This window comes from Genypterus blacodes, unplaced genomic scaffold (genome assembly GCF_046128005.1).
Source record: "Genypterus blacodes isolate CSIRO-AG114 ecotype Tasmania unplaced genomic scaffold, CSIRO-AGI_Gbla_v1 ptg000040l_1, whole genome shotgun sequence".
Taxonomy (NCBI): Eukaryota; Metazoa; Chordata; class Actinopteri; order Ophidiiformes; family Ophidiidae; genus Genypterus; species Genypterus blacodes.
In genome coordinates, this window is record NW_027466853.1 from 772,124 (window position 1) to 789,163 (window position 17,040).

Below are 17,040 nucleotides of genomic sequence, written 5' to 3' on the forward strand. Positions count from 1 at the left end.
CAGAACATGCTGACAGGATTGTCGTTATTGTAAGCCAGAAGATTCACCCACGTACTTTCCTATGTTTTCAGTTCCATCACATGTGCCTGCTGCTGAGGCGTTGAGGCCTCTGCACCTTCAGAGCAACAATGAAATGCCAAATGTGTTAAAACATTGACTTGGAAAAAAAGTGTTAGCTGATGCAGTGAGAGGAAGTGGTGAGTAAGTGTGCAGTGTGCACATTAACCCACTCATAAAGCTAACATTGCTTTAACGGATCTCCGTAGTGTGGATCATCTCTTGATTAATATGATCCTCTTGTTTGAGCTGCATCACACTTTGATCTATAAGAAATATGGAGGGATGACGCTGACGTTTCTCTACTTTGCTCTCACAGGTAAAACAAAAATAAATTCAATCATTTTTTGATGGATCATATTTGTATGATCCACCGTCAGTGTGAGAAGAAGGTTTGATTTCTTTTTCACTCTTTTTATGTACTTGCAGCTTTATATTAATATTTATTTATTAGTAATACCAATAAAAAAAGACACTGCTAATTAAGATTTTATTAGAATGAAATGGAATGAAAGTGCAAATGCCAGATCCATGAGGTAATGTTTTTGTCATGTGAAGAGGAGATAGTGCTCGTTGTAGCTCCGGACAGACAGACAGACAGACAGACAGACAGACAGACAGACAGACACAGACACATACGCGCACGCGCACACGCACACACACACACACACACACACACACACACACAGGTTGCAGAGCTGGGTCATCTTCACTACAGTACCTTATGTAGAGACACGTCTTGCTTTCTCTTCAGCATTGATGTTTTACTTTCTAGGTCAGCCTGGAAACAGAAATACTGAACTTTCCTTTAAATATTCAATTAGAAAACAAGTCAAACACGATGAAAACACTGTGTAGCCTCCAATGCTTCTTACAACAGTATGAGACTCTAAATTAACTTAAAATATACAACAGTGATGACACCACACTTACAAAGTGGTGTCATCCATTAATCCAAAACTACAAGAGTGATGTCATCAAAGCTGCAGGTTTTTAACAACAATGTACATTTCTAAATTGTTCAACTTTGACTTTACAAAATCCCAATCACCCAGTTCAGCTCTGGACCAGGTTGTCAGTACACACACACACACACGGCATCAAAACCAGTCCACAAATGCGTCTTAATAATGAAGGCTTTTGTTCTGCTGGTGTACTGTCAAATCATTCTGTTATTTCAGAATATATCTACTTTTCCCTGAAGACAGTACACTCTAAAAACAAAGCATTGGCTCAACAAAAAAAATTAACGCAACAGTTTGCATCAATCTTTTTGAGTTACGACAACTTCTAATGAAATTATGTTTAACCAACAAACTACATTGAGTTAGGGGAATTAGCATTTCCGCTACAATCAAACGTATTTTTAATTACCGCTTACTTGATAATTGGTAGCATTAACACAAGTTTTTTAAGTTGATTACTCAAAAAATGTAGTTGTATCAACTACTTTTTCCAAACTGTAAGTTGTATCACAATAGTAACCAAAGTCCAATTTACAATACAAATATCTCACCTAACATAGACATAAAAGCAACATTGGATGAAATGAGCAAATGAATTTAGATTACATAATGTAGTTGACAGTTACACAAATAAGCAATTAATCATGATTTTCCTCCCCACAGCACAAATGAAAAGCCCTCTCTAGCTGAGCAGATTTGTCAAATGAAACTTTATCATTCTTCACTGTTGTGCTAAAATAAAGGGTTGGATGGCCAAATTACACTGCTAAATATGACTAGCGTTAGCTACATATAGTAGTACAACATATTCCATCAACTGTATTAGCAGGTGTAGCCTAACGTCTGTGCATGGGTCCACTATTGTTCATATTACAATTGAGAATATGCCCAAATACATTGCTTTAGTAGAATTTATTTGTAGGTTGAAATTATAGTCACCTTAAAAATTTCCTTTGTAACGTATTTCTTCAGCTACAGGTCCTCACAGTCTTAACTGTCTGAATTCGTCCAGGCATGTTACATGGGGGGGGGGGGGGGACTTGAACTCAAGGTGGAGAAAAATTAAGTTACCAAGCCAATTTCATAAAGTTACTACAACTTGAATTTTGTTTTGAATCAATTCATACAGAAATTTGAGTTTAAATTACACACAATATTGAGTTGATGTAATTACCAACATTATCATGTAAACACAACTCATCAAAATAACTTTTGCAACTTCAAAAATTGATCTAAATCAATAAATTTTAATTTCTATCTTGCAACCATGCATCTAATTAATTGGTGGTAAAAGGTCCCCTGAATTACTTTTTAGAGTGTAGAAATGAAAAGAAAATTATGATAATAAGAAGAAGTACGTAACAATCCAAGAAATAAGAAAGTGTGACAAAGCCACCACAAACCTCACAGAGAATATCAACAGGAAATCGTTACAATACACCAATATCCTGTGGTTGCTCCCAAGCAGGTGTGTTTGCATGTGTGTGTTGGCAGATAATCTAAAATGTCCTTGAGAGTTCTTGTATAAGAAGTTTGTATCAAGGATGTGGGCCAAGGGACATTATGATAGATTATAGGATTTTAAAGTGAGTGCATTTGTTTTGGACATTATTTTTGAGCCCTAGACAACCATTCAGACTGCTTGCTTTGTTTAACCAGGTTACCAGTGGATGGTAGCAGGGACTGAGGACAGTACAGTCAGATTACAAAAAACAAGAATGCTTCTTTTGGGTGCTCAGTTAGAGAGGAATGCTCAGTCTTGGCACTGCTTTGTGCTCTGAGTACTTCATTTATTAATTTACTGATTTTCTTGTCTGTTTCCCAGGTGTTCACTTGCTCATCACAGTACTTCAGCCTCCTGTCATTGTCACCTCTCTTGGTCATGACGTGGTCATGCGATGCGAGCTCATCGTTGATGAAAAGCTGACGAGTGCACCGCTTATGTACTGGGAGAATGTGGTGCCTGACAGGAAAGAGAGGGACAAAGTTTTCCCCCCTTTGGACAGATATAAAGGACGTGTGGACCGTCTGGACATGGACCGTCATTCCTCCAACAAGTCCATACTTTTCAGGAGTGTCCAGTGGGACGACAGTGGGACATACCTGTGCAAAGTCACCATCGCTACGACAAAGAGCAAAGGAAGTATGAGGAAACTTGGAGAAGGCACCTCACTGCTAGTGTATGGTAAATACAAGGATATACATGTTTGGCTTTGCAAGTCTAGAGGGAATGTAGCAATAGAAATGCGTGTGCAGTTTCATATGCATGTGGGTTTGGTCTCATTTCAGACACCATGTTCTTCAACACCACCAGTAATAATTCCAACCTGCTCCAGTGTGCAGTGAATGTGTCCTGGGATCCTGCTTTTGTTTTGTCCATTTTACAAGGAGGATTAAACCTCAAAATCCAAAAACCAGCAGAGCAAACTTTACCGTATGTCACACTGTCTGAAAGCGTCACTCCCAACTGCAGTGAGGAATATGAGTGTCAGCTGCACCTGAATGCAGAGCTGATAACCACAAAGATCTTCTTCTACAATGGGGCTGGTAAATATATCTGTTATAAATTAACTGTCTAACTCATCTGGATAGTTAAGGGTTAATTTGAAAGCCAATCCCACTGCTGCAGAAATGTCGGAATAAAGGGCGATCCTGTAGAAGTGTGTTCGATTGTTTGATCCTTTCTTCTCAGTGATTACCAACGATGGAGGTGGTGAAAAAAATGAAACAGCAGGTGAGTCCAGATTTCTCTTCATATTAAGGTATAAAATTGCCGTATAGACGACGAGGTCTGCTACTATGTAGATGTGTCAGCGCATAGTTCAACCACACGTTAATGTAATAGTTGATATCAAAGAAAGGAAACTGTACAGCTAATTGATGATTAAGAAAGTAGCAGATCTAATTTGAGTCATGGAGGAATGTATTTAGCCTCTTTGCTCTTCTGTGAACATTTATACATTTAAAGTTAGGTTTTACTCCGAATTTTCTTTATTGAAAACCTCCAAAAGGGATGAGTTTCTTTAAGAAGAGCTTAATCAAAGGCTTTTGAACTCCAACCCTGGACATTACAAACAGAAATCTTGCATCGCTTTAACGTTGGTCCACATTAAAATCCAGTGATTGTTGTATTGAGGTGTGATTTGATCGAACCTAATGTAGTTTATTAGGATTATGATTCATAGCCTTGGTTTGTGTTTCCCAGAGGCAGATCCAGATGTTGCGGTGTTGCCTCAGCCGTGGCTCCTGTACCTGCTGCTCATCCTGGTGCCAGTCACTGTCCTCCTGGCCGTGCTCACTGCCCTGTTGGTGCACAGCCGTGGCTGCAGTGGAGCGTCTCACTGATGGAGATGAGACCTGTCAGATGCTTCCTGCAGGCGTCTTTGTCATCGCTACTCTGGAATGATGCATCAGAAGACAAACTTAAAGTGGTTGTGTACATTGTAGCATAAATACTGTTCTTCTTCTGTACATATGGGTTGTATTAGTCTTGTTTATTCATTCGTAACACCTTTAATTGAATATGTACAGACTTCAGTGGTTCCAATGTTTTTGTGCGAGATGAAAAATTAGAATTTATACTTTATCCCCCTCTAGTGGCGAGTTGATGCAACATCACTTTCCCCATTTAGATACTATACCATTATTTTGTCATCCTATAATGACAAGCAACACAACTCTTTGGCTGCAAGTCATTTAAATACAATCTATATCTGGATTCGTCACTGAGATAAAACTAACTAACTCTCTCTCTCTCTCTCTCTCTCTCGCTCTCTCTCGCTCTCTCTGTCTCTCACATGCTAATGGTATGGTGCATTTGACTGGGGTAGGGGAGTGACGCCATCAGCACAGTAATCCTCCATCCTGGTCTAATGAAATGGCCAAACTGATGGCTCAACACACTCACTGGACTAATTCCCCCCTGAGCTGAATCAGAGTGTTTCAATGCACCTATTTGGACACATCCTCTGTGTGTGTGTGTGTGTGTGTTCTGAGCTCTTGTTTATGTGGGTTAATCACTCAGAGAGCTCAGTGGCTGCAGAGAGAGAGAGAGTCTGTGATCTGAAAGTTACATGAATAAAAGGGAACACAACCAAATGAGAAAAGCTCTCCGTTCAGGTGCAAATGAGCAAGGCACTCAACCTACAAAGCCAGTCTGTGCAGTAATGAGCTATTTGATGAAAAATATGCTGCTTTGGCGAAGGTGAATAAAAACACAATCAGCAGAAGTGAATGTGCTGTTCTGGCTCCCTGTTGCATAATTTGATTGGATTGTGTTACATAAGGTGCATCTCGATGTTTTGTGTGTTGCCTCTGCAGATTAAAGACAGTAACATATTCAATAAACTTGGCAGCAACGTTTATAGGTCGTACTTTTATTAAGTTTAATGTTTATGCTGCAATTGAGCCCAAAACAATGAAATCAATCTTATCTTATTCTGAACAATGAGTGATTGATCACAGCCAAATATATGTGTCATGTTCAATCACCTGTTCTGTTATCTCTGTTCTCTACTCAGACACAAGAGGAAGTTTAGAGCTGAAACAAGAGAGAAGTTCTATTAAAGACAGATTCAATCGTTTAAAGTTATTGTTCAAACATGAAAGCTAAAAGTTTTCATTATTGTCAAATTGAATCAGTTTGTTTATATTGTTTCAACCTCTTTGTTACCTTTTACACAGTAATTGATCAATCAAAACAAAGAAGATTCTTTTGACACGTGGGGGTTTCCTGCAAAACTCTGTTGCCATAACAACGGCTCTATACCTCTCCCTCCTCTTCCTCTGTCTCAACCAACCTGCTGCAACGCATCACACCCTCCCTCCTCCTCCTCCTCCTCCTCCTCCCTCCCCTGCCTTCACCCATCCCATGAGGCTGATGTGATCAGCGCGGCTTCCTTCCTCTGTCACACCATGTAGGTCCTCTGCTCCATTGTTAAATCTGACGCCATCTCCATCTCTGGTCCTTTTATTAATTGCGCACTGCTGTCCCCAGGGCGAAACCCACCAGAGAGGCCTTGAGAATCTGACGGCCAGATGTGGAGGGGAAACCGTCCACCTGTCATCTCTCAATAGGACCCCAAGGACGCCTGAGAGGGAAACAGCCCAGGATTGTAAAGATAAAAGGACTTTGACAGGTAAAAGGAGATGTTGCATGTGCGCTCCGCTCCATTTTATCGGATGTGTCTGAATTTAAAGAGGACAGAAACGATTTGAATCATTACTGCGAGATCACTCATCCCGTCTGCTTTCTTTGTTTCGCCTGCATGTTAGTCTGTTATAGTTTTACATGCTTATCCAAGTTCACACGCCGCCCTCACAGCCACGCCGCTGGAATGCACTTTTCTCTTGCAGACTCGCTCCGAAGACACACTCACACACACACACACACACACACACACACACATACACACACACACACACACACACACTCACACACACACACACACACACACATGCATACCGTTGTAAATAACCCCCAGCTGCTCAATGCATGCCTCTGCGTCTACTTTGAGGCTGCTTGCATCTGCTGCTGACCCGTCTGAGAGGCTCGCCTATGCTGCTGCCAGTAAGCATGCTGCTCAACCTTCCAGCTCGCCGGCTCTAATCTGATGTAAATACACAGATTTCACTGGGATGAGCAGCTAAGACGACAGAAGGAGCGACCAGGAGATCCGGCCCGGATCTTCTGTCTGAAACTTCACTCCGAAAAACAGATCTGTAGCCGCGTTTCTGCCGTTTGAAGCATGAATGGGAAGCAATAACTTTTGGTACGGTCGCAATAACAGCGACGAAGGAGATAAATCGATTCCTTCCAAAAAGAGGCGGATACGAGCGGGTAAAGCTCCCACATGCTTCCGTGCTGCAGCATGCCTCTTCTTTTGCTCACGCCGCCTTTATTTGAATGAAAGCGGGCCTTTCTGGCATGCATGTGACATCCCACTGCCTCTAACTGACTTCAACCTGCGCATCACTCCGACCTCGCTGCACGAGTCTCACACCGCCACTTCCATTTCCTGCACAGGATCACAAGTCTTCCAGTAGTTTTGCATTGGTAATCACATCAACAGTGCCATTTTCTAGCCAGATCGGGACTCACTGTACTTCTCTCTGACATTATAAGGCTCAGGCGGTGTCGAGCCCGTGGGTGTGCAGCCCAGCCTCCTGTGGCAGCGGCGGCAGTATAAATAGTTGGACAAAGGCCTTTTAGGAGGAGGAGAGGTCGAAATCTGAAACCCGGAGTGATTCCCTCCCTCTTGTAACTCTATACACTGGCGCTCTGGGAGGCTGGAGGCGCGCTCCAGCTGAGTGAGAGCGATTCGGACCCGAGGAGCAGTGGAGTTAAGGGCCCTGCTCAGCTGCTGCTGCTGCCAAGTTTTCCAGGTGCAAAAGAAGATCTGAGGAGCGAGAGAACCGAACCCCTCCCAGCATCCGTATCAGCTAAAAAAAGAGGAGGAGGAGGAGGAAGAAAAGGAGGAGAAGGAGACACACCCTGTGTCCCCCAACACCTATCAGGGAAACATAATACCACACGTGCGCTTGCGGAGGGGAAAGGACCATCTTCCTCTCACCTCTCAGGCTCTTCGCCTCAGTCGGGTGTCCGGCCACAATCACCAGCTTGTCTCATCTGTCTGTGTCTCCCAAGCTGAGGTGTGTGTGTGCGTGAGTGAGTGTGTGTGTGTGCAGTTGTGTGTGCTTGCGCCGCTGAGACCCGCCAGTCTTTCCCCCTGCCAGGATGTCTTCAGTGCAGACGCTGCTGCTGCTGCTGCTTCCTCTGGCCCTCTTGGCGCTCCAAGGTGAGTGGGCAGTGGTTTGTTGCCATGGCGATGCTGTGATGGCAACACCTAGGCGTGCATGTGATTGATCGTCCGGCGGGTTTCTGTGAAGGTGTTTCGTCTGTTTTTGTCTGTCTGCTCTGTTCTTCGGCACACTTTTGAAGTTACTGTATATGTGTGTTTTCAGACGAAGAAGTGTGTGTGTTTCTGTGTGTGTATGTGTGTGTTATTGCAGTGGATTGCTCACTAAAAGCTTAAACCGCTGTTAATTTTTTTAAATGAAGTAATGAGATGAGGCCGCATTAAACTGGAAGGCAATAAGGCATGTATACACACACACACACACACACACACACACACACACATCAAACAACTGCCATTGTATGTGAAAAGGTCCAGAACAATTAGACCATTCATGTTTTGTTGTATGTCACTATGGGACATGATGTTCATCTCTCTCTCTCTCTCTCTCTCTCTCTCTCTCTCTCTCTCTCTCTCACTCTCTCTCTCTCTCTCTCTCTCTCTCTCTCTCTCTCTCTCTCTCTCTTTCTCTCTCTCTCTCTGTGAGTGTGTGAGTGGCTGTGCTACTTCAAAGGCCTTTGTAGTTGCTGGTAAACTGAACTGAAAGGACTTTACACAATAAACCCACATAATGAGACTTGAGAGCTTCTCAGCGATGATGACTTGTTGCTGTGAGTTTAGGAGAAAGCCGGTCTGACAGCTGGAAGGACTGAGGCGGTGACCAAGGAGAGACAGGATATTGGATGGACTCTCTGGAAAAACAAACAAACAAATTGAGGCATTGGGTTAAAAACAGCGGTGCGTTGTCAATGTTTGTCGCACTCACTTTTGTTGTGGTTGTGGTTGTTGTTGTTGTTGTTGTTGTTGTTGTTGTTGTTGTTGTAAATAGATCAGCAACTGCCAGGGTGTGTTTACACCCCTGGATGAGCCCGGCTGTGATCTGCACTACTATCAATACGATCAATACTATCATAGCTGGAGCAACTGTTAAATTCAACCCGCCGTCCAATTCACAAAGACTTACAAACCAAACGTGTGTGTACGTGTTTGTGTCCACATGGTGACAGAATCAGGCTCAGATGTGTTCGTGTCCACACGGTGACAGAATCAGGCTCAGACGTGTTCGTGTCCACACGGTGACAGAATCAGGCTCAGACGTGTTCGTGTCCACATGGTGACAGAATCAGGCTCAGACGTGTTCGTGTCCACACGGTGACAGAATCAGGCTCAGACGTGTTCGTGTCCACACGGTGACAGAATCAGGCTCAGACGTGTTTGGAGACTACATTTATTGAACTGAGTTGTGAAAAACCAGACAAATATTTTTTGCATTTAATTGGATTCAATGGAGGAACGAGACCACAGGCAACGTTTAACCGCCGTCTCTCCTGATGGGCGATGCTCTTGTCTCACATGACATCACGTGACCTCGTTCTCTGACAGCAGAGGCCCATCGGCTGAGATTCAGCTTCGCCTAATGCACAATCTCAGCGGGGAGGAGCCATTTAGCCCGCAAATGGTTTCGGCGCGGACTGATGGAGGATCGTTACTAACAGGATGGAAGAAGAAGTTGGGCGTCTCTTAAAGGCTGAGATCTGTGTCTGATGTCCATTCAATCACTGCCATAAAAACCGCAGCATCCGCACAAATGGAAAACGCCATTATCTGAAACCATCTTTGAAAAGGCAGAGGAGGAAAATAAACAAGTTAGAGCTGCAACTGCACTTAAGCAAGATAAACGATGAAGAGTGCCTTATGTTTGTAGTCTTGCATGTGATGTTTTCTAACGTGTGTGTCTGCCGAGTCAGCTGGATCAGCTTAGACAAATGAAATCAAAAAGCAAAAAAACAAGTAAAAGTCCAAAAAGCAGTAAAAGCAAGTAATGTTGGGGATTTTCATTCATCAAGACGAATTCAAGACTGAAAAAAGTTCAACAAAGAATTTAAAAAAGTACAAAGAAGAATAAAAATGCAACTCTAGCAGGAGACATCTTCACCCACTGATCTGCAGCAAGAAGTGGAGCTAATGAGGTGCAGCGGCCCAATTACATGCTGGATGTCACACACACACACACACACACACACAAACACACCTGAGCCCTTGTTCTTCCAGCTGTGTGACTCGGCTCGGTGATCTCTCTCTGTGTGTGTGTTCTGTAGCTTTCTGACTCATGCACACAGGAGCTTTGAATGACTGTGTGTGTCTGTATGTCATTCAAACGACCTTCCGCCTTGCAAGACCTGAGCATTTATTGATTTCTTGATGAATAGCAATACTGCAGTGATGAGGCTCATCAGAGTGACGACCTTTATAATCTCACATCTTGGAGACGAGCAGGATGAGAACACGAAGCACATTAGAGTGTTTGCTCAGCATCAGCACACTGACGTCACTGAGGTGGTGCTTCTAGAAAATGTGTGTGTGTGTGTGTGTGTGTGTGTGTGTGTGTGTGTGTGTGTGTGTGTGTGTGTGTGTGCATAAGAGCCACACAAGAGCAGGCAAGGACAAGCACTCATTCTGAATCAGGACAGGAACAGATCCTTTCTCTGTGTGTGTGTGTGTGTGTGTGTGTGTGTGTGTGTGTGTATGTGTGCCATTACTGGTTGACAGAGAGGAAACTCCAGACAACACGAAGCCTCTTGATCTTCTGTCACATACTGACCCACCAGTGCAGCAACAAACAAGTAGGATTGAATGTGCATGTGTTTGGAGTCAAATCCTTCACATATTTGCTTGCTTGGATCATCATGAAGACAATCTGGAATATTGTGGCAGCAGAAAGGCTTGAATAGTCTTTGAGCTTTGGGTTTGTTGAGGACGACTGAATGCTACTCCTGTGTCTCATGGTTGAGAGACAGATCACAGATTCTGCTCTATTTTGCACAACAAGATCTCTCCAAACCTACTAAGGGCCTTTGTGCCAAAACTAAAGAGAAGATAGCTTCTAACTTGTGCTCCAGTGGAGAGTCTCTGGCTTGCTCCGAGTCAAGGGAAATGTCATGGATGCTTGGCATTTCCCCAGGTTGTGTATGTGTGTATGTGTGTATGTGTGTGTGTGTGTGTGTGTGTGAGTGTTTATGTCCATGGAAACAGGCATTCTCTCCTGCCGGTGCTTATCCAGTTTCCATTCCTTACTTTTGTCCCTCCTCGGGGAGCTGCTCATGAAGGTAGTGAACCTCAGCGGATGGTTATTGTTTTGTGTGAAGCTGCGATCAAACAGTGTCAATTGAAATGTTCGCCAATAGATTTCAATTTGTGTGTGTGTGTGTGTGTGTGTGTGTGCGTGTGAGTGAGTGAGTGAGTGAGTGAGTGAGAGAGAGAGAGAGAGAGATGCAGGGCGCAGAGGTTGTCACTTGAGGAAGAGGCACAGCTCCACCAGAAAGTGCATGAGATCAGATCAGAACATGACCTTTAGATTAACTGATCAATCAACTGAGTGGGCCTAGAGGTCGTTTTTTTTGATTGACCACGGCCACACGTGAACCAAATCCGTTTAAACCGTGTGTGTGTGTGTTTTCCCCTCACAGACACGTGAAGTTTCCCTCTGTGTTCGATGATGAGTCTTCCCCAGTGACTTCCATCACGCTCATACAGCGTCAGCACTTGTGGCCTGTTTAATAAAAACACTGGTCTCTCAGCCCTGCAGAAGGTTGAATTAAATGGCAGGTAAACAAACATCTAGGTTGTGAAACAGTGAGTTCTCCTAAGCTGCGGGTTTTGGAATATCTTCTATGCTTGTAGCTGGAGTCTGGTGGACCGGATGCTGTCTGCGTCTCTCTGTGTCTCTCTGCATCTCTCTGCGGTCCAGCCCCCCCCCCTCCCTGCAGGATCTGTTTGTCTGTCCCTGTCTGTCTCTGTGTCTCTGTGTCTCTGTGTCTCGCCCTTGTGATTTATTGTCAGAAGTGTGCTGAAATGTGTCTCCTCTGTCTGTGTTCCAGGTCCCGCCTCCTTCTCTCTGAGCCGTCACTATGCCAGCCATCTAAAACCTTTCCTGTTCCTCTGCATGGAATGTCTCGCTCCCTGCCTGTCTGTCTGTCTGACTGTCTGTCTCTGTGCCTCTGTGTCTCCCTGTCTGTCTCTGTCCTGTCCTGCTCTTCCCACACACTACAGACACAATTATCTTCGAATTGGATTAAAATAGCACTTGGACATAATTCCTTATTTTTAAATGAATTATATTTTTGCGGAAACATATTTTTAAATTGCGTTCTGTTTTTACATCTGTTGCTGACCATAAAATTGGCAACAATCATCAGCTGATTCCAATCAAGACAACGTTTTGAGAGCGAAAGATAAGAGAACTAATAAGAGACTAATAAGAAAACTTAATCAGCAACTACTTTAGCTTTTAGGTGGACCAAAGTTGATGTTTTAGCAAAGAAATCTATTATTTTGAATGCAGTTTGATGCCTTAGAAGTACACACACACACACACACACACACGCACACACGCAAACACACACACACTCACTTGCTTGTTTCCTCTGAGAAGCACTGAACTCATATGTACCACTTTACCATCTGGCATTCACCACCTCCCTGTGAGCACCTGAATGCAGCATTAGACTGCCATAAGCCCATTTTGGCTCGGGTGTATTCTTTGAGCCTGTGATGAATAACTTTCTCTTTTCCTCCTTTCTTTTCTCTCCTCTCTCTCTCTGCAGTGCATCAGCCAGCTGCTGCCGCTCTCCCCGTGCTTTAGTACAAATGGCTGCCACTGTGCTAACCTTCTCTCCCTTCATTCCTCCCTCCCCTCCCCTGTTTCTCTGCAATGTGGCGGCGTGATTGTTACAAACGTCTAACTGTGGTGCTGCAATATTTGGTTTCCAGGGAGTTGTGTAGCGATTTGTACACGTACGGCAAAAGATGGCACGCGTCCTCCTTCAATCTCGACCAAATGCTTGATGATTTCTCAGAGTAACTGTTCATCTGACCAGCCTTGTGCTATTTGTTTCCTGTGCTTATCCCTCACTCCCCGCCATGTCACGAACAAATCAAAACCTTCCCCAGAGGTCAAAGTTGAGAATAGCACAAGATCATTGGTTGAGAGCGAAGCTGGGGCCTCAATGGGAACTGCAAGTTGCAGTGTGAGAGAGAAACATTTGGAGTTGCAGGTGTGTAACTCTCGGCCGATGAGAAGTATGTGTCATGATGATAATGACATATATAGACTCACGCTTCTATATATGAGTTTAGCTCCATAATCAACTGTCAGAATGCAAGGAAACAGAATTGCTCACTGCAGCCTCGGTATTTCCGCTCAATTTCCAATATAAATGTGCCCTAAATGGGAATCACCTCAAGCATTCAAAATAATTTAGTGAGATCAAGCAAATTCACAGCAAACCATAAACTGAAATGAGTGGAAATAAAAAAAGGAAGCTCTGCCCGATTCAAGAAAAAACACACGCATGCACCAAGGTACAGGAGCAAACACGCAAAATGCAAATGTTACAGCAGCTAACATTGTTTTGCATCGTTGTCTAGACACTAGATAGTTGAAAACAGCAGAACCTTTTCCTCAAGTTCACGGAAAAGACGATGCCGGCCCCCCACGGCTCTTACCCATAAACCCTGTGAGCTGCACGGAGCGATGTGATGATGGACGTCTCTAACCGCGGTTTCCCCCTCCTCTTCACTCTGCAGCATCGCTGTGCCAAGGAGCCTGTGTGGAGGTGGACTCGGACACAGAGGCTGTGGCCAACGAAGGCTTCAAACTGGGCTGCATCTCCTGTAAGATGAGGGCCGAAGCGCATGCCGTAGCCACCGTCGCCTGGTACTTCAAAGCTTGGGGCGAAAAAGACGACAGCTACGTTAATGTGAGTGAGAAGTAGAAAATGGAAGAATGTGTAACACGTGTTTCTCAGCTGGAAAATGTTGGATGTTCCCCTCGTGGGATAATGTGGGTCAAGCCGACCCACTGTCGAATGTGGATGTAGTTGAAGACAGGGATTCCCCTTTTCAGCTTTAAATTGATTCCCAAAGGAAATGTAATTCCAGGTGACCTAAAATTCAATAACCTAATCCAGTTTCTCCAGCAAATGACAGTTTGTTACATTTACAGCAGCTGCTTTTCTCCCCAATGTAATTAGAAGTCATGTGTCCAGATACTGAAAAGAGACAAAAACACAGATAAAGACCAAAGCAGCCTCATCAAGACAGAAGTGTACAGGTTCATCAGGCACTTGGAAAGAAGAGCCGTTGTGGGAAACGGCAGCTATGCATTTATCATGAGAGAGAGCAGAGTCTTGCATTTTTCATGTAGGGCCTTTTTTTTTTTACTTTGCGTCAGCTGCAGAGTTCACACCAGGCAAAGCTAAGAGGCTATTACAGCGTATGCCTCCACCCACAGCAGGAGAGATTCCATTAGCCATTTACAGTATAGATTCTGGATCCGCTAGTTTAGCATGAGGCACAGCGGTCAGGTCAGAAACGGATGTTTGGTCAATAAAGAGGAAGGAGTAGAGCAGCTGCCTGGTCTGGAACTGGAATCATCACCATCTGCATGACAAAGACAACTACTGCTTTCATTCAAACACACGAGCTGAAATCTTTCATTTTACTCTATTGGTTCATAAAATCCATGATTCTTTCTCAGATATACAACTATGGAAATCTGGCAGGTGAAATCCTAGACGACCGTTTTATGGACCGTCTGGAGTGGAACGGCAGCAAGCGCACCATAGATGTGCAGGACGGATCCATCTACATCCTCAACGTGACTTTCAACGACACGGGAACTTACATGTGCAAATTCGAACGCACCCTCTTGTACCCCAACTATAATTATGACACCACCACCAACAAGACCATCGACATGAACGTGGTGAAACGACGTAAGACTCTTAATGGGAAAGTCTCCCTGCAAACATCACTTTCCCTTTGATTTAAAAGCTGAATACAACCTTTGAATAGCCAGGTGGTGTCCCGCAGGGCTCAATTCTCGGTCCTCTCAACCTTCATTAGTTGCGGGAGGCAGATTCATAGGAGCTGAATTAGCGGTATAACCTTTAACTTTTAGGGAGATACAACCCAACACTGAGCCCGTGTGAACATCAGAAGAAATGTAAATGATGTCATTCAGGTCGTCATAATTTATGACTCATCTTAAAAATGTGTAGCCTGGGAAACTGTGAGGCTTTCTATCGTAGGAATCGCACCTGTTTTCATCACCAGACATATACTACAGTGCATCTTCTCTCTCTCTCACACACACACTCTCTCTCTCTCTCTCTCTCTCTGTAGTCACCAGGGGAATGGCATCCATCTTGTCGGAGGTGATGATGTACGTTACCATCATCGGGTTGCAGTTCTGGCTGTTGGTGGAGATGATTTACTGCTACAAAAAGATTGCAGCGGCAGGAGAGGAAGCCCTACGAGAGAACACGTCTGTCACACTTCTAACACTCACATACACACACACATTATAGGGAAGTGTAAATGTATCTTCATGTATGAATTACTAAACTCAAAGAAAAACATTTTTAAAGGTTACCAAACTAAACACTCCAAAGAGGCAAAGTTTCCATTTTGCGTCTGCGTCCGAATTTCACCCTTTTCTTCTCTCTTCCTTCATCAGAGCGGAGTATTTGGCGATAGCGTCGGAGAGTAAAGACAATTGTGCGGCCGTGCAAGTAGAAGAGTAGCACCGGTAGGTTGGTCCGGATTCTCTATTGGGTTTCTTCTTATTTTGCTGTCTTATATTCATTGATTTTGTTGTTTTTTCCTCCAGGTCAAGGGAGAGCTCTGGACATGTTCCTTCAGGAGTTTCACACCCACTTCTGTGCCCTCTTCTCTCCCCATCGCTCCCATCCCGCCACCGTCTCCACATGATGGGGAAACAGAGGCACAGAGAGGGAAAACTTCTCCTCCAAACCCTCTTTTACTGACATTCTGTGAAAGGATGAAAGGACTAAAGTGTCAGCTGTTCTGCCTGACACAGTGGATCCCTCAGGTTCTGATGCAGCGAGACAAAGCGGGAGAGAAAGAGAGAGAGAGTTGTGCTGTATGTAGGTGTGAAAGTAAGCAAAGATAAACTTCACTACTGAGTACAACACAGGCCTACGTTCAATATTCACTATCTGCATGTTTAGAAGCGTCTCAAAACGACCAATGACTTAATTCTGACATCACGCTGTTGAGTCAGTTTTGGTTTGGCTGACGTTGACGAAGACGACGTTTGTGCCGAAGCCCTTTTCAATGTTTCCTCTGAGAATTTATGCAGCTGAAAATTGTTTTGTTATTCATAATAAAAGGAAACATCCCAATCAAATAAAACAACAGTGGCTTGAATTCATTTGAGTCAAACATTAAATGTAACATTTGCCGTCTCATTTTACTCTTACTACTAAAATTCCTCGCGGTGGTAAAATGTAAATACAGAAGAAACACTGAATAGAGATCGTCTTCACCTTAATGAAACCCACACTAGTGGTGGTTTATATGGAAGAACGCTGGTCAGCATTAGCACAGATTTATACTAAAACATGTTTGCAATAGGTGGAACTTATGACTTCTCATGTTGATCAGGCACAGATCTTTCTTTGTATATCTATAATGGACAATAAAAGCAGCAGTCAGCTTTGAAATGTTTTATATTAGACTGGGGAAGTATTTCAGATTAATGGATAAGGAATTCATCTTTAAAATGAAACCTTTTTAGCAGACCAACGTCCCTTTTAAACTCTCATCTGCGCTGTGAGGTTATTTCATCTACATCTCTCATTGCTGACATCTTTCATTGCATGCTGGTGTTTTGGATCAGATTGCATGTGGGTGAAAATGTGACTTCCTGTCAAGTAGGTGAGAAGATGACTGCCTGCCTGTTGTTTTCTCTCATTTGCGTCACACCAAGCACCCATGTATCTGGACACAAGTCGGAATTCATCCACAATAGATACTCCTATACTTAAGGTTTACGTTTCAGTGTCTTTGCAGAAACTAAGGGCTTTGCAGTGGATGTTATTTTTCACTGCCGTGGGCTCTTAACCCACTTAAGAACTGTGTGCTGTGAACAATTCAATTGTTGAATATTGGCTAACACTAGATGGCAGCCAGACACTGCTATTACGCACGCACGCACGCACGCACGCACGCACACACACACACACACACACACACACACACACACACACACACACACACACACACACACACACACACACACACACACACACACACACACACACACACACACACACACACACACACACACACACACA

The 17,040-nt window shown here is 43.8% G+C and overlaps 2 protein-coding genes across 2 annotated transcripts; both read left to right on the forward strand.

The window, feature by feature from the left end:
* The first annotated feature begins 207 nt into the window (after positions 1-207).
* On the forward strand, positions 208-5,356 carry LOC142999142 (uncharacterized). The gene is made up of 5 exons (XM_076148579.1): positions 208-376; positions 2,848-3,207; positions 3,312-3,569; positions 3,715-3,756; positions 4,228-5,356. The coding sequence occupies exons 1-5, from the start codon at positions 289-291 to the stop codon at positions 4,365-4,367; spliced, it is 888 nt and encodes a 295-aa protein (XP_076004694.1). The 5' UTR covers positions 208-288; the 3' UTR covers positions 4,368-5,356.
* On the forward strand, positions 5,148-16,344 carry scn1ba (sodium channel, voltage-gated, type I, beta a). Its single transcript, XM_076148435.1, has 7 exons — positions 5,148-5,185; positions 5,943-6,160; positions 13,466-13,638; positions 14,418-14,655; positions 15,065-15,206; positions 15,399-15,470; positions 15,552-16,344. Exons 1-6 carry the CDS (start codon positions 5,148-5,150, stop codon positions 15,463-15,465), a joined length of 876 nt encoding a protein of 291 aa, XP_076004550.1. The 3' UTR covers positions 15,466-15,470; positions 15,552-16,344.
* The last annotated feature ends 696 nt before the right edge of the window (positions 16,345-17,040 follow it).